This window comes from Diabrotica virgifera, chromosome 5 (genome assembly GCF_917563875.1).
Source record: "Diabrotica virgifera virgifera chromosome 5, PGI_DIABVI_V3a".
Taxonomy (NCBI): Eukaryota; Metazoa; Arthropoda; class Insecta; order Coleoptera; family Chrysomelidae; genus Diabrotica; species Diabrotica virgifera.
The window spans coordinates 76,025,305-76,043,742 of record NC_065447.1 but is presented as its reverse complement, the minus strand read 5'-3'; the positions used below and the strand labels follow the sequence as shown (position 1 = coordinate 76,043,742).

Genomic DNA, 18,438 nt, shown 5'->3' with positions numbered 1-18,438 from the left:
TTCTCCCTGCCCCCACCATCAAAAACTTTATTTTTCGATTTTATTTTTTTTTGGTGGGATGCAATCAATTTTAAAATTTCAAAAAATTTACACGCATAGTTAAGGGTTTTATAAAACACGTCTATTTTTTATAGACCTGTAGGTTGAGTGTACATAACCTCAAAAAAATTTAAATTTTTTTTTTTTTTTTTAAAGTATATAACTTTTTTTTGGGGATAGCTGCAGATCTAATTTTTTCTTAGTCTTGTGTATTTTATCAAACACTATATTTCTAATTTTTTTCAGATTTTTCTGTAACGTTGGTCACCTTCAAAAATCCAAAAAACTGTTTTTTAAGGGGGTTTTGGGGGGTTTGAACGTGTTTTTCTGATTTTTAAATATTCTAAAGAACTCAGTTACTTCAAGTTATATATAACCTATAAAAACAAAATTGATTTGATATATTATGAAGTCTATAAAATAGGGAAAATCCCCCAAAACCCCCCAAAAAACAGTTTTTCGGATTTTTGAAAGTGGGGAGACTTACGGAAAAATCTGAAAAAAATTTAAAATATAGTGTTTGATAAAACACACAAGATTAAGAAAAAATTAGACCGGCAACTATTCCTCAAAAAAAGTTATACGCTTTTTTGAAAAAAAAAATTTCTTTTAATTTGTTGAGGTTATGTACACTCTACCTATGGGTCTATAAAAAATAGGCATGTTTTATAAAAGCCTCAACTATGCGTGTGAATTTTTTGAAATTTTAGAATTGATTGCATCCCACCAAAAAAAAATAAAAACGAAAAATGAAGTTTTTGATGGTGGGGGCAGGGGGAAGGGGGTGGTTGGTTTAAAATCACGATGAATCCTATGTATTAATCACATAGAACTTAAAAAAATTAATTCTGTTAGTAAGTTCTGTTAACTTTTAATTTATTTATCCCGTCCATAAGTGGAAAGTTTGATGCGCCACTGTCGACGCATGTGCCACTGAAAAGTGACGGCACAGTGTTCAAACGTTTTCTTTTAGGTTCTACTATTTAAGTTATAGGGTCCCATTGTGCCTAAAATGATTAAGAAATTTCACCTATAGCGGCTCTTAGTCTATGAGACAGTGCCATTCCATCCGTATTGAGAGTTCATTGGTTTTAATTGTATTCATTTTTTTTTCGAATCCGTAGAAAACTAATAAATATTTTTGAAAAATTTAAACTCAGAATGAAAAACTACATTATTACCGAGGGCCGAAAGTCCCTGAAAACTTCTATAATGTTTATTTTAATAAGTTACAGGGCTGAAAATAAAAGAGAAGTGTGATATTTAATTCCAAATATTTCATTCAAAAGAAACTGCTTGTTTATTCTAAGGGACTTTCTGCCCTCGGTAATAATGTAATCTTTCATTATGTGTTTAAATTTTTCTAAAATACTTATTAGTTTTCTCAGGATTCGAAAAAAATCATATTACGATTCAAATGACAGTACACTCGTGACGTATCGCACCCTTAATGTTCATTGGTTAGTCGATCTGGGCAACCTTAGTAATGTCTAAGAACCGTGTAATTTACTTACCGTTACCGTTGCACGTCATTATTTTTATCAGAGAATCAGAGATCTAAGTTCACATTGTTGCCAAAGTATAAAAAATTCCTGAATCCATTTTAAATCAAATAGATCACATTAGATTGCAAACTTGGATTTGGATTATACAACAAAACAAATTAATATTCAATGTAAATAAATAAAAACATTAGAAATAGAAAACTAGAATTAAGTTATAATCTTACCTTAAAGTAAATAATAAAAACAATAAATATAATAAAATAAATACAGAGTAAAGAATAAAAACAAATCTAAAGTGTCAATACCGCAACTGTCAAATAAATGTTACCAATTTATGCCAAAATGTCACCTTCGTTCGATTATAGTTACAGAGTGTTCCGAACAAATGTGCTTCATAAAAAAGCTTGATAATACATTTATTCAAATGAAACGAAACATATTATTGTGTATTTCTTTAAGTTAACATTAATAGAAATCTTCAAATATTATTTCTACGCGTATATAATAAAATATGTCTAGTGGCTGTAATTCCAGTGTACTTGGCAAAACGATTCTAAAACAGAACACACCTACCGCCTAAATATTTCGTGTTGGTATCATGTGACGTCAAGGGCTATGACGCGGATGACGTGCAACGGTAAGTAAATTAGATGGAGTATATTTCTGTGCAATGTTTGATACCACTTTCATTGTTGCCAGCAAAAGAAATATACCAAAACATTAACTGAAGATATTTAACTGAGAAATTTCACTCTAACATTAAATATATTCAAGTATAAATTTCAAATTATTATTACTTAAAATATGTAAATAACATTTAAATTTACACAATAAGGTTAAGTTTTATTCTAAACTGTAAATTTTTTTATATTGGCAACATGAAATTTGACAACTTGCATCAAAATAGCATGAAAAATAGAACCAACATGTTTTAATTTTTCGTCTAGCACAGGAATTGTATGGAAATAGGCGTGGGTATGCGCAGTTGCATGATCTGTCTTGCATGGCTATTGCCTAGCTTGAAAATGGCATAATGTAAAACTGTCTTAACGGATATTCTTAAGTTAAAGTTGATTTCATGTAATCGAATGAACTATCTTTCAATAAAGTCGTCCCAGGAATGCAACTCATAAATATTGGCAATATCATTTTAAAGTCGTCTACTTTAAAATGAATAATATATGTCTGAAATGCCGATATGAATGAGTCAGATTAAATTAAATTAGGTATTAGAAGAATTTTTTACTAAGCAAAAAATGTGTCTTTAATTTATTAATATTTTGTATTTTGACAACGACGTCCGAAGTGGAAGTCGAAACGTTAATAAAATAATTTTTTAAGTTAAATTGTGGCTTATTTCCCAATTAGAATAGTGATTTAAAATAAATGGTACCGTAAAATGGGGTGTAGTTGACCGTTTTTCAACTTCAACTAAAGATATTAATAATTTCGAGGGCGCGTTTTTGGTATATACAAGAAAAAAACTCTTAATTTTTACCTAAAATATGTTCAACATACATTTACAATGAACAGAATTAGCATAAAATTTACTAACATTAATAACCAAAATAAATAAGCATGTTGGAATCATTTTCGAACTTTTCAGTCAAATTCTCCCCAACGGTCAACTACACCCCATTTTACGGTACTCCGTTAAAAGGTAAAACTTTTTATTGGGGGTGTTTTCGCTGTTTTAGTCGGGGCTGTTTTAGCCCTGCCTTGACCGGGGCTATTTTGTGTGCGATCTATTTTGTCGGGGCTATTTTGTTTAAGGGCTATTTTGTCGAGGCCTTTTTTGTATCCGGGCTATTTTGACGGAGCTTTTTTGACGGGGCTGTTTTGACCGGGCCATTTTGACGGGTCATGGTCTTTTGCATATTCCTGTAATTTGGTCGATCCACTTTGTTGCTGATCTACCTCGTCATCTTCGATCTTCTACCTTTTCTTGTATAATAAGTCTTTCAATGTTTTCTGTATTTGTTCTCATAACATGTCCAAAGTATTTTGAATGTTGGAGATAAACTTTACTGGAGAACCGTTTGCTTAGCTTTCTTTAGCTTATTTAAAATTGAATTTTTTGTCCTGTGGTCGTTCCACAGAATTCATAACATTCTTCTCCAACAGAACATTTTAGTGGTTTCTATTTTCGTTCTTTCCGCTTGTCTTAGGGTCCAAGATTGAAATCCGTATGTCAGTATAGGGAATATTAAGCAGTTGATCAACCTCACTTTTAGCTAACAACAACAAATAAAAATAGCTTTAAAAAACTTATAACATGTTCCTTATTTGCAGGTATAGCAGTATGCAAAGGAGATAGTGGAGGGGGGCTCTGTTTTCCTAATCGAAGAGACGGAAGATATTATATCCAAGGTTTAGTTAGCGTAGGTCATAGAGTAACGGATGGCTGTGATGTGCAAATAAGTGCTCTATTCACTAAAGTAGGTTTCCACTTAGAGCTTGTGGAACAAGTAACTGCCCAATATCAATAATGTAGCTTTTATTTAGCAAATAAAATATATTTTTTTAAAAATGTCTATTGTTGTATTATAAGAGAAGTTATAAGCAGTCGACCTCCCAAGAAGGTAAAAAATTAAAGAGAGATTGTTGAAATATAAAAGGTACATTCCATGTCAAATCACTCAGGCAAAAAAGTTTGGATCTCCGATTTGTCTGAAAATTGGTATATAGCTTCTGCTTCTTTTTTCTGAAAATGTTATTTTATGCGATTTTACAGTGATTTGGTGTTTATTTAAACAAATCTTGCATTTTCTGTCGTAAAGTATCAATGAAAAACATAATATTTTAATAGAAAGGACTCAAAAATGTCATTATATGGCATTATAACAAGTTATTTTGAATCAAAACAAGTTTTTGATCAAATTTTATAGTGTAAAAAACGTTAAAATACATTTTTACATTTTCCTCCATTCCCAAAATACATCATCATCGATTTGGCTGAAAATTTGCCCACAGATAGCCAAAAGATAGGACTTTAAGTGGTTAGAAGGATTTGAATTATATTACAATACCAAAAAAGTTACATGCAGTAATATCAGACTCAAAAGTATATATTAGTCCAGTCGGGATAGCATTTGACCTTGAATACCGAGCTGCCCAAAATTTTATTTTTCTGATCTTTAGGGGAGTCAACAGTAGCCTAAATTTAAAATCACGAATGAATTCCTCCGTTACGTTAGCCGCCATCTTGATTTAAAAGGAGAACCTGTTTTGCTCAATATCTCCGCCATTTTTAACTTTTCGGCAAAAATGGTAGGAACTGAAATTGTTCCAAATAAATCGTATTTACAATTATTACAATTTCTTTCTAACAATTTTTGTCGTGAGGTCGATATTTTCGAGTTAATTGTACTTACAGTAGACTTAATATAATTCAAATCCTTCTCACCACTTAAAGTCAAAGTCCTATGTTTTGTCTATCTGTGGACAAATTTTCAGCCAAATTGATTATGATGTATTTTGGGAATGGAGAAAAATGTAAAAAACGGTATTTTAACGTTTTCTACACTATAAAATTTGATCCAAAGCTTGTTTTGAATCAAAGTAACTTGTTATAATGCCATATAATGACATTTTTGAGTCCCTTCTATTAAAATATTATGTTTTCCATTGATACTTTACGATAGAAAATGCAAATTTGTATAAATAAACACTAAATCGCTGTAAAATCGCATAAAATAACATTTTGAGAAAAAAAGAAGAAGATTTTTTGACCTTAAATATCTTATTTTTACGTCCCGCAGAAGCTATATACCAATTTTCAGACAAATCGGAGGTCCAAAATATTTTTTGCTCCAAAATTGAGTGATTTGAAATAGAATGACCCAAAAATATATTAGCTGACATAAAACTTAAACCATACACCCAACCCATTCACCATAAACCATACATTCAACCCAATACACCCGCTACTTTTATTGGGTTCCTCATATAGATGGTATAACTAGACCCAAACCCAGACATCCAAAGTGAAAGTTACCCTCCAACACCAAATTGTTCTATATAATCCACATAATGTTCAGAAAAAAGTCACACCATTTTGAGCGTCGGCTTTGGGGGGAGAGGGGGAGAAATCGGTAAATTCGCAGTTTTTTACGTTTTTCGCCAATACAGTAGAACCCCGATTATCCGGGTGCGGATTATCCGTGCTATGATTTTCTATTACTCAAATTACATTTTTGGGATTTTATCAAGATAGCGTCATCGTAAATCACTCAACGGAAACTCTATATGCCGAAAGAGAGACTCATAATGAAATATTTATTTTTTTTTTGTTATCGTTTTATCGTAGGTACGTATACACATACATATGTATTATTATTATACATAAGAAATACCTACATGTTCGGATTATCCGTGCTTTTCAATTATCCGTGCCACCTCCGGTCCCGAAGAGCACGGATAATCGGGGTTCTATTATATTTCTAAAACTATGCGATTTAGCATGAACAACCTTCTTTACAAAAATGTTCTACATTGAATTTTAAATAAAAAAAGGTCCTATGCATAATCCTTCTAAAATTAACGGTTCCAAAGTTAGGGAGGTAGTATAGTATAATTGGTCCAAAAAAAAGGCCTAACCCAAACATCCAAAGTAAAAGTTTTCCTCCAACACCAAATTATTCTATATGGTCCACATATTGTTTAGTAAAAAGATACACCATTTTGAGCGTCCGGTTTGGGATGGAGATGGGGGAGAAGTCAATAAATTAGTAGTTTTTTACCTTTTTCGTCAATATTTCTAAAACTATGCTTTAGCGTAAACAATGTTCTTTACAAAAATGTTCTACATAAAATTTAAAACAAAAAAGGTTCGATACATAATTGTTATAAAATCAACGGTTCCAGAGTTACGGAGGGTGAAAAGTGGAGGTTTTCGATACTTTTTATATTTTTTGGGCAATTTACAAAATATTATTTACTGATGAAAGAAATTTTCTTTAACAGAATTTTGTTTTGTAAATAAAACTTGCTATTTCAGCGTCCGATGGTATATTAGTGATAAGCCCTTGAAGAAACGTCAACCTCACCCCTCACCACCCAAAATCATCATCAATTGCCCAAAAAATATAAAAAGTATCGAAAACCTCGACTTTTCACTCTCCGTAACTCTGGAACCGTTGATTTTATAACAATTATGTATGGGACCTTTTTTGTTTTAAATTTTATGTAGAACATTTTTGTAAAGAACATTGTTTACGCTAAGAAAAATATAAAAAAAACCACTAATTTACCGACTTCTTCCCCATCTCCCCCTCCCCCCAAACCGGACGCTCAAAATGGTGTAACTTTTTACTGAACAATATGTGGACAATATAGAACAATTTAGTGTTGGAGAAAAACTTTTACTTTGGATGACTGGGTTAGGCCTTTTTTGGATCAAATATACTATATTACCTCCGTAACTTTGGAACCGTTCATTTGAGAAGGATTATCCATAGGGCCTTTTTTATTTCAAATTTAATATAGAACATTTTTGTATAGAAGGTTGTTCATGCTAAACCGCATAGTTTTAGAAATATTGACGAAAAACGTAAAAAACTACGAATTTACCGATTTCTCCCCCCTCTCCCTCCCAAACTCACCGCTCAAAATGGTGTGACTTTTTAACATTATGTGGACCATATAAAACAATTTGATGTTGGAGGATAACTTTCACTTTGTATGTCTGGGTTATGCCATCTTTTGGATCAATTGTATCATACTAACTGGCTAAATTATTAGGCCAAGAAAAGAAAAATTTACTATATGAAGTTATTTCTCTCATGATTATGAATATTTGAAAAAATACCGTTTTGTTCCTTTTTTGTGAATATGTATTAACTTTAAGATGCGTATCCATTAGTTTTGCTGCTCCGCGCTCCCTGCAACTGCTCTAATCGATACGGCATGCGCTCCTCTACATATAAACCGCCACCGATTGGAGCGCCGAGGCGGAGCGTGCAATGTTGCATGGTCCAGGAGCGCCAACGTATCGACTATGTGAAGCAGTTGCAGAAGCGCGGAGCGGCGAACTAATATCAGAACTAGGTCGCTGAGCACTAATATCATGTTAGCGGTGGTCCCGGATGCACCTAGTGACCAGATGGGTCTATTCTCTTTAAATTTTGTGAAAATTAAATATAAAATCAGTATGCAAAGTCGTTAATTGGGGGTTTTTTGTGGTCGCTGATCACGAATATCATGACGGGGATGGTCTCTGGCGCACCTTGGGGCTAGGTCAAGCCTCACCTCCTGGAGTTTTGTAGAAACTCGACACACATAACCAGTGCAAACTCGTTACTCGGAGGTTTTTGGGATCGCTGAATACGAATATTATGTTGTCAGTCATGTTTGAGACACCTGGTGCCCATGAAAAGACGCATCTACAGTAGTTTTATGGAAATTCGTTAGAAAATCAGATAGTCCTCCCCATTAGGTGCCTCGGAGACCATCACAGACAAGATATTCGTATTGACATCAGTACAAAAATTAAGAATGTCGAAGGAGTACATCAATCCTCCAGACGACCATCATCGGTGGAACAATTATTGGACACTTGAAGATAGTTATTTAAAAAATATATTTTAGATTTTAAAAAGTAAATTTTTTTTCATAAACTTATTTGTCAAAACAGAAATTTCCACGCAAAGAACAAAACACAATCATAACATTTACATACGTGCGTTGTGGGCGACTTTTTATTATGAAAAAAGATTTTATGAAAAAAACATTTATTTATTCATGAGAGTTATTTGCTGTGGAGTATTGGTTTTCCCCTTGAATATTATTTATTCATTAATTCTTGTACTGATATGTAAATTAGAAAAATAATTTTTGCTTTGATATTTTTTTTTATAATTATTACTTTAACACAGTTTAAATCAGAATAAAGATAATGAGAATAGGGATATCAAAAGATCAATAGAAAATTAATTTGCATTAAAGTACCTACCTCTCATTTACTAAAATAATACGGAATCACAATATAGAATAATCACTTTTTCAATAAGGGTTGATTTTTGACTTACCTGAAAAGTTTTCAGTTATGACGTCCTTAACATAAATCAACCCTTGGATGAGTGATTATAAAATGGGCATTTCCAAAAGTACACCAGGAATAGTAAAATCCCATTTACAACTCGATTTTAAGATTCATAATCTAGAAAGACTCAGAAATTACCACAACAGAAAGACGTCAAAAATCAACATCTTACGACAAATCCTTCACAAAGATTTTCACTGTCTTGGAGAGAAGAATTAGTTTGTGTTTAAACTTTTCAACAACACTAGTCAATTTTTATATATCTACGTAAAATTTTAACATAATTGTGTTATTAAAAGAATCATGGGTTTTTTGTCCCATGTTTAGGTTATAACATTTTTAATAAATAAATCAAGTAATACATAAAATAATCACATGTTTGTGTTTAAACTTTTCAACGACACATCAATTTTTTTATCTCTACGTACAATATAAATATAATTTTGATAATAAAAGAATTATGGGTTTGTTGTCCGATGTTGAGATTATAATATTTTTAATAATTTAAATATCCATAATAAACAATTAATATATAAAATAATCTTTATTATAATCGACCACAATATAAAAATATCTAAAAATAAAGATGGGAAAATACGCATACATTTAAAAGAGATTGTACAATAAAATAATTTAAAAATTCAGTTCTACGCAAGGGAACTGATATTTATATGCTTTTTTCTACAACCGTGTTAAAAATGCAATTTTTAGCACTCCATACGAGCGTTAAAAATGCTACTTTAAGGCACTATGAAAAAATAGTGCTTTAAAATTTTTAAGGCACTGCAGTTCGTATTGACCGTATAGGCAATTTTGATGTAATGTCAAGAAAATATAAAAATGGAATGTCAGTCAAGTTCAAGTAAAAGATTTTGTAGATATTGCCCTGTAATTACGTTTGTAGAAAAAATATTGGATGATATGTATGCGTGTTAAAAAGTACATTTTTAAGGCACTCATGTGAATTCCAGAACTCGCTTCTCTCATTCTGCAAACTTTCACATGCGTGCCTTAAACGTGTACTTTTAACACTTATATCAAAAATAACTTTTAAAACAAAATTTGTATTGTGTAATTGGAAAAAATAATGAGTTTAAAAATATTTAGAAATTTATGCTTTATTCAAAATGCATACAAAATAACCAGTGAATGCTATACCAAGAGCTAAAATTTTTGTAATTATTTCATTCATAGGAGATTCTGACCAATAGAAAGCTACAGAAATAAAAATTACAGCGATTAATTTTAATGATTTTAACTTCCAATTGTGTAGTAAGATTTTTCATCACGTATTTAATTCTGTCCAATCAGATTATTACTACCATCTTTCTAAGTAGAAAATTACAGTGGGAATTTTTTTAAGTAGATTTTTTATGTTTTATTGCAACCAGTTTCCTAGTTTTGACAACTGTCACATTTAAGATAATAGCCATACTTTCTTACTTTCCGTGTCCGGAATCAGGAACACCAACAACTTTAAATTCTGTATTTCTATGTTGGCCACATAGATGGCCCTGTCATTTGCTATAATTAAGTCTTCTTCTGTGCAGGTCTCTCTCATTTCTGTGTATGATAGTAGATGCCGGCTGGTCTGAACCGCGCCACAGGCGAAGGTATCGTCCTCCTGGTATCCCCATTTTTTCAGGTTACTACCTAACGTTACTACCTAACGTGAAACGCCGGTTCTTAGTCTGTTTAGCGCTTTCCAAGTAGGATACGGTAAATTGTGTCCAGCAGCCATTTCCTCTGAGGGAGGAAAATGTGAGGAAAAGGTGTATTCGGCGCGTCTCTGGCGCTTTGGGGATGATCTTGATGTTTTCAGGAAGGTTTTTCGAGAGCTTAGTCTCCTTGGATGAGTTTGGTGGTCATATAAGGGGTGTCTTCGGTCCGTTTCCTGCTTTTTTCGTTCTACCTCTGACGTGACCTTTCTCCTGATAGGTGGTGGAGCAAACCCAGCTATGGGGTATACCTCTTCGATAGGTGTCGGTTTCAGGCAACCCGATATTATACGAACCGTTTCATTTAGAGCCACGTCGGCGTTCTTTGCGTGAGCAGAATTTGCCCATACTGGTGCTCCAAACTCCGCGGCCGAAAAACATAATGCTAAGGCAGAAGTGCGGCGAGAGTGTGTGGTTGTGCTCCCCATTTTGTATTAGTTAGCTTGCGGATTATATTATTTCTGGCACTTACTTTCTTCTTGACATCCTGACAGTGGTATCGGTAAGACAGAGTTCTATCCAGACGGACGCCAAGATATTTTGGCGTCTAATTGTGTTCCAGCATCTGACCACGCCAATCCACCTCCAGCGGCCTTCAGGCATGCTTGTTTCTAAAGTGGAAAACACATACCTGGGTTTTTGTGGGATTGGGTTTCAGATGGTTTTCATCGTAGTATAGCTAAGTCTCCCAGGGCATCTGTCAGTTTCACTTCGACTTCATTGAAGGTTCTTCCCTGAGCTGCCACAGCTGTATCATCAGCGTAAATAAATTGCCTTATTTGTTGTTGTATGGGTTGGTCGTTGGTGTATATGTAGTATAGAATCGGCGGGAGGACACTTCCCTGTGGTAGCCCATTTTTTTGGTCCCTCCACCGACTGTTCTTGGACTGGAGCGTTAAGTAGAAGCGTCTATTCTGGAGGAGACATTTCACTAACCTTGTTAGTCGGAAATCCTTTGTAGTTTCGTAGAGTTTTGCGAGTAGCCGTTGTTGGTTAACTGTGTCATAGGCGGCAGTTAGGTCTATGAACGCTACTCCTGTTATTTCTTTCCGTTCAAAACCATCTTTAATATGTTGGGTGAGATTAAAAATTTGACTGCAGCAGCACTTTCCGGGTCTGAATCCTGCTTCTTCTGGAGTAATTTTAGTCTCCACATATTCAGCAATCGCCGGTTCAGTTCATTGTTTCAAATGCCTTGAAAAGGTGACACAAAAGAGACAGGTCTAAAACTCTTTGTATCCGCCGGATCCTTCCCTGGTTTTAAGAGGGCTACCACTCTAGCTTTCCTCCAGATTTTGGGGATTTGTAATGTACGGATGTAGCAATTCAGCATTTTTACGAGCCACTCAACGGTTATTAGTCCAAAGTTCTTTATTTGTTCTGTTCGTATGTCGTCCAGGCCAGCCGCATTATTATCTTTCATTTGGTGGATCTCGCCTCTCATCTCCTCTAGACAAAAAGAGGTACCTAGAACATCTCTTTCTTCGTCGATATTCCGTTGAGCTCTCACCTTGTTCTTTCTTGATGTCGTCTTACCGTTCATTAGAAGACGATGCTGATCGATTGTGACTTCTGTCATCTTGACTATAACCATACTTATAATACTATGATTATGATAACTATAATATCCATAATAAACGTTTAGTTCTGCATCTAATGTCAAATTGTCACAAGGAGAACACAAATCGACAAATTTAAGCTCTCGCATTTACTTCGGTATAGACGGGGCTTTACCGTCGCTCCCGTTAGCGAAATTAGTCCGATTCGATTTTTTTGCACAAACTTACTCAAAAAGAGGTCCTTATAACAAATCCTCAGGGTACCAGGAGGTGCCGTGGTCGAAAAATTGTTTAAACAATTTTTTTAAACAACTTTTATTTTAAATAAAATTTAATTTACATCATTTAAATTTTAAACAAAAAAAATTTTTCATTTCGAACAAATTTTTGAAGTTATACTTCTTTAGACACGAGGGTGAATTTTCACATTACCTGGCGCATGCGCACACCGACAGTATGTTGTTAGTTGCTAAATCATCCAATTTATATATGTATCAGCGCAACTAAGGTTTGAAAATAATATTGTTGCAACAATTCTAGATGGGTTCAGGGATTAAGAGAATTGTTACTCTGTTTTAACAAGTTTATTAAAATTCCTAATAAACTAAAGTACAAAAATAAGTCCTCCAAAATTCAAACGTGACAAAAACAATTATTATGACAAAACTTCTAAATTGACAAATATATCTGTCAGATTCCTTATTAGTCTGACTTACTCCATCTACTTACACCTATGCTAGGTGATTTATAACACCGCCCCCTTCTTTCAGGCTGTTCGCCCCGAACAGTACCTAAATGGACCATGTCGGTGGATTCTGCCCTTCATAAGGACACCAGGGTTGCCAGATGAAATTTCAGAATATCCCTAGACGGGAGCTTCAATTTCCCCTAGAAATCCCTAAATCGTATCAATTTGACCTAAAAAAAGAAGAAGTTGACAGACGACAGCTGTCAATTTAATTTATAACCTATTAAACACTATGTTTAATCCACTTTAATCATTGATTAGGTAATGTTTTAATGTTTACTTAGGAATATTTATGTCAGGGAACAATAAATAATGACAATAATAATAATATTTGAACAAAAAGATATTTAATAACAACAAAAAATGGCGCCAGCACAGTTTAATAAATCCCTAGATTTCAAAAAAAATCCCTCCAGAGCTCCAAAAGCTTCAAAAAATCCCTAGATTCGGGGAAAATCCCTAGACATGGTAACCCTGAAGGACACAGTCTCTCTAGGTGGACGACCTTCGGCTTACTTCGTGGCGTCAGTTATTGAAATGTTAGCTATCCTGATCCCCAAGTATATGTAAATCAGGTTGGCAATATTGACAGTTGAAGTAGTCTAATAAAATGGTCGTCACGAAGCGTTGCATATGAATTATGTCTCCCAGTAAATATACCTAATTAATAAGTACTCGGCAAGCTTCCTTCTCCAAAAGGTTATGGACTCCAGTTTTACATGCCAAGAGTACATTCAATAAGAAGTAAAGTTTTTTAGTGTTGCTGTTTATACCGACCGGCAGTGTTGTGAGTGACCGCAAAAAAAAATGGCAGTCCAAGGTTTAAATGGCGCGAATTCAACCGTGAGTTTGTATCCGCAATTAACATCTACGAACTTTTCGTCATGGAAATTTAGATTAGGCAATCTTCTAGATGCCAAAGGTGTTAAAGATTTTATTACCACTGAAGTAACTGCAACGCAATTCACACAATTATCAAGAGACGAGCAAAATCAACATAAAAAGCATGATGCAACAGCAAGATCGATCATTGTCACATGCATTACAGATGAACATTTAGAATATATTCGTGACTGTGACTCAGCATTCGAAATGATAAAAAGTTTAGAAAAAGTGTTTGAAAGAAAAAGTATTCTTTCTCGTTTATATGTGCGGAAAAAGTTGTTAACGTTGAAATATAAACAAGGTATCGATTTACAAAAATTTTTCGTTGAATTCGATTCTTTAATCCGAGAGCTTGAATCGACTGGAACTACAATCGAAGAAGATGACAAGGTATGTCACCTTTTGTTGACAATGACAGATACGTTTGACACCGTTATTACTGTCCTAGAAACTTCAAATGATAAACTATCTGTTGATTTCGTTAAAGCAAAATTATTAGATGCAGAATTGAAGCTGAAAAATAATGTACAAGAAAGTGAAGAATCCTCTTTTTATACGAAGCAATACAATAAAAAACCCCGATGTTCATTTTGTGGACTTGAAGGCCATCTAGTGTCCAATTGTTTCAGAAAAAACAATAATAATTATAGAGGTAACAATAATCGAGGGAGATTTTTTCGAGGAAATAACTATTCCCGTGGCAGAAGAGCCAATAATGATACACAAGGTAAACAGAATATCCATGTAGCCGAAGACGAAGTAAGTTTTATCACAGCCCTACCAGCTGAAAATCTCAAGAATGATGACAGCCAAATTTCGTTTATAATAGATTCTGGAGCATCACAGAATATGTGCAGCAATAAATATAAACAATTTTTAAGTAATATTATTGAAATTGAGCCTGTTGGCATTAAAATAGCAGATGGAAGAGTGATGACGGCTCGTACAAAAGGTAAATTAAAAGTTTATTACAATGAAACTCCTATTAACATTGATGTTCTCATTTTAAATGAACTAGAATATAATTTATTATCAGTCAGTAAACTAAACAGTTTAGGTTTCACAGTAGTATTTAAAGAAAATAAGGCTGAAATAAGAAAAAAGAACTTTAAACTTATTTGCTATAAACATAAGAGTAACTTATTTGCTGCAAATTTTCAATTAAATAATTTTCAATCTAGTTTAGTAGCAAAGCATAGCGATAAAGACTTATGGCATTTACGTTTAGGACACGTAAATAGAAGGGGACTACAATTGTTGGGACTTCCCTATTCAGATAAACTATGTGACTTGTGTCAACAAGGAAAAGCCACAAGGCAACCTTTTAAAGAAGTTATATACAAAAAATCCTCTAGAGTTGGGGAACTTTTACATGTTGATACTTGGGGACCATCCAAATATCCCACATTTTCTGGTGAAAAGTATTACTTATCAATTATTGATGATTTCTCACATTTTAGTGTTGTATATTTAATGACAAGAAAAAGCGAAAGCGAATCACATCTTATTAATCATATTGAAAAATTAGCTGCAGAAGGCAGGAGAGTATCTAGAATAAGAATGGATAAAGGTGGAGAGATGTCTTCTAAATATTTTAAAAACTATTGTATACAACATGGTATAGTACAAGAATTTACTGCAGGGTACACACCTCAGCAGAATAGTATAGCCGAACGACTTAATCGTACTATTTTAGACAAAGTAAGAGCAATGTTTGTAGAAACAAATCTTCCAAAGAGTTTGTGGGGAGAAGCAGTTAGAACAGCTGTTTATCAGCTTAATCGAACTCCATCACGAGCAATTGAATTACAAGTACCAGCAGAAATATACTTAGGCAGACTTGACTTGTCTAAACTTAGAATTTTTGGTTCAAAAGTATGGTACTACAACCTACCAAAGCAAAGTAAATTAGAACCAAGAGCAAGTAAAGGTGTAATGGTTGGATACAGTGGTGCTGGTTATAGAATTTGGAATCCACTGACCAAGCAAATCAAAATTTCAAGAGATGTTGTTTTCGATGAAACACAGTATAAATATTCTCCAGAAATATCGTCGAATAATCAAAATGTTGAGGAAATTTTACCAAGCCAAAATGAATTGGAAACATTTGAAACAAATTATGAAGAAAGTACAGTCCAAACATTAAGAAACACTACTGAAATTAATTCACAAGATGAAGAACCAGTAAATTTACAAAATACCAAAATTACTTCCTCCAATAGAGAAATAAAACAACCTTCGAAGTTCAAAGACTATGAACTTTATTATGCATATTGCTTAGTTACATCAACACCAGTAACTTATGAAGAAGCAGTAGAGGAGGATGAATGGAAGCAGGCAATAGAAACAGAACTAGAATGTCTTGAAAAAATGAACACGTGGAGTGAAGCCACAAAAATACCTCATGATCAACAAATCATAAATACAAAATGGGTATTTAAAACAAAAAGTGATGGCACGAAAAAAGCTCGCTTAGTCGCCAAGGGTTATGAAGAAGAAGTGTTTTTAGATATATATTCACCGGTAGCTAAGATGGCAAGTGTAAGAATTTTATTATCACTGGCTCTCAATAACGACTGGAAGGTATACCAATTAGACATTCCTTCAGCGTTCATCAACGGAGTGCTACAACATGATGTTTATATTCATTGTCCTAAGGGTTATAAACGACAAAGCAAAGTTCTCAAACTACAAAAGGCTTTATATGGACTAAAAGAATCACCCAAATGCTGGAACCAACGATTCAACAAATGGGCAATCAAAATTGGTTTTAAAAGTGCGGAAAGTGACTGTTGCGTTTATACAAAGAAAAATGTGTGTATGTGTATATGGGTCGATGATATCCTATTGTGCGGTGAAGATAGCGATTCGATTCAAAAAATTATTGAAAGTTTAAAAAGTGAGTTTAACGCAAAAAATCTTGGTTGTGTAAACAACTTTTTGGGTATTGATTTTGAATATTCTGTAAATAAAAATGATGTAAAAATGTATATTTCTCAAAAACCCTTAATCAATAAGATAATTGAGAAATTTAATATGACGAATTGCAATGTTAGCAAAACACCAATGGAAACAGGTTTTCAGGTTGACAAAACTAATGCTAATAATCAAATCTCTGTCAATGTGCCTTATAGGCAATTAATTGGAAGCTTAATGTATATTGCATTGGGTAGTCGCCCTGACATAATGTTTTCAATCTCTTATTTGAGTCAATTTCTCGATTGTCCTGATGATATATTATGGAAAGCTGCTAAACGTATTATTAGATATTTAAAAAATACAATTAATTTCTGTCTTATATACAGTAAAAATATAAAAAGAAAACCTTTAATATTTGCATATTCAGACTCAGATTGGGCAGCAAATGTCAATGATAGAAAAAGCATGTCAGGAGGTATAGTATATTTTCTAGACAATCCAATTTCATGGTATTCAAGGAAACAGAGCACTGTTTCATTGAGCAGTACTGAGGCCGAATATATTTCATCAACTGTTACATGTTGTGAGTTATTGTTCACAAAAAACTTAGCAGAAGAATTATTGAACGAGAAAATAACTGGTAGTATATTATATATAGATAACCAGGGAGCTATATGTATTGCAACAAATTCATTTAAAGGTAAAAGGTCTAAGCATATAGACACAAAATATCATTTCATTCGAAATTTAATTGAAAACAATGTAATTACTTTACAGTACATAAATACAAAATCAAACTGTGCTGATATTTTCACTAAAGCTCCTTCAAATGAAATATTCTCACGTCTCAGAACTTTGATCAAAATTCAAGAATGTTGAAAGTTTTTATAGATTAGTACTTTTATACTTTAGGCACATACTCATGTGAATTACCTATTTGCTTTTTTATTTTTTATCATATTCTAATGTTAATATTTTTTGAGTTAATGAAAGTTATTTTTTGAATATTTTTCTATATAGGTATGAGTTGTAACCTGAGTAATGTAGGATGTATAAGTATGTTTTTATGATTTCATTTAGTTCAATTATTGTCAAGACTTGGTTAGAGTCAAGATTGTTGTTTAGTCGACAATTCATCCAAATTTACTATTTATGTAAATGTTGTATAAATTGAGAGGGGTTATTGAAATGTTAGCTATCCTGATCCCCAAGTATATGTAAATCAGGTTGGCAATATTGACAGTTGAAGTAGTCTAATAAAATGGTCGTCACGAAGCGTTGCATATGAATTATGTCTCCCAGTAAATATACCTAATTAATAAGTACTCGGCAAGCTTCCTTCTCCAAAACAGTTGCACCCTATACACAAGGTCGTTTATCTTCTTAATGACCAGGTACGGTCCCTCCCACGGCCGCTGCAACTTGGGACTTAGACCTTTCCTTCTCGTTGGTTGGTAGAGCCAAACTGCATCACCTTCCTTGAAACTAACAGGTGTGGATTTCTTATCGAACCTAACCTTCATCCGGTCACTGGTGAGTTGTAGCTTGTTTCTGGCGAAATCGTGGACCTTAACCAGTCGATCCTTTAGACCGCTGACATACTCGGGAAGTGTCTCTTGACCCGCCTCTCCGTCTGGTACATTACTATGTAGGAGATCGATGGGAAGCCTCATCTCTCGACCAGTTAACAGCATTGCTGGAGTGTAACCAGTTGCATCATGTTGGGAACTTCGGTATGCTAGCAGAAACAGAGGCACCAGTTTGTCCCAGTCTCTCTGGTTTTCGTCTACAAACAGGGACAGGTAGTTGTTGATGGTCCGGTTATGTCTTTCTACCATGCCGTCGGATTGAGGATGGAGCGGTGTTGTTCTGGTCTTCTTAATTCCTAACAAAGCCATCATGGTCTTCCAAACTGCCGATTCGAAGTTGCGCCCCTGGTCAGAATGAAGCAGAAGTGGAACACCATGTCGGGAAACGACATTCTCCAGCAGGGCTTCACCAACTGTGACTGCTTCTTGGTTGG

General features: G+C 33.9%; 2 protein-coding genes across 7 annotated transcripts in view; one reads left to right on the top strand and one right to left on the bottom strand.

The window, feature by feature from the left end:
- LOC114326691 (modular serine protease) overlaps positions 1 to 4,078 on the top strand; it is a 176,779-nt gene extending 172,701 nt beyond the window's left edge. Inside the window, exon 12 of the mRNA XM_028275106.2 lies at positions 3,837 to 4,078. Within this exon, the coding sequence (XP_028130907.2) occupies positions 3,837 to 4,033 (197 nt within the window). The 3' untranslated portion in view covers positions 4,034 to 4,078. The remainder of the gene's footprint in view (positions 1 to 3,836) is intronic.
- Positions 1 to 18,438, bottom strand: part of LOC114326692 (protein spartin) — a 178,418-nt gene that overhangs the window by 47,418 nt on the left and 112,562 nt on the right. The window contains exon 9 of one of the 6 annotated variants that reach the window (XR_007697896.1): positions 12,456 to 12,781. The exons of the other annotated variants lie outside the window; for them this stretch is intronic. The gene's annotated coding sequence lies outside the window, so the exon portion shown is untranslated. Of the gene's footprint in view, positions 1 to 12,455; positions 12,782 to 18,438 lie in introns of those variants that run through there. 6 annotated transcript variants of the gene reach the window in all.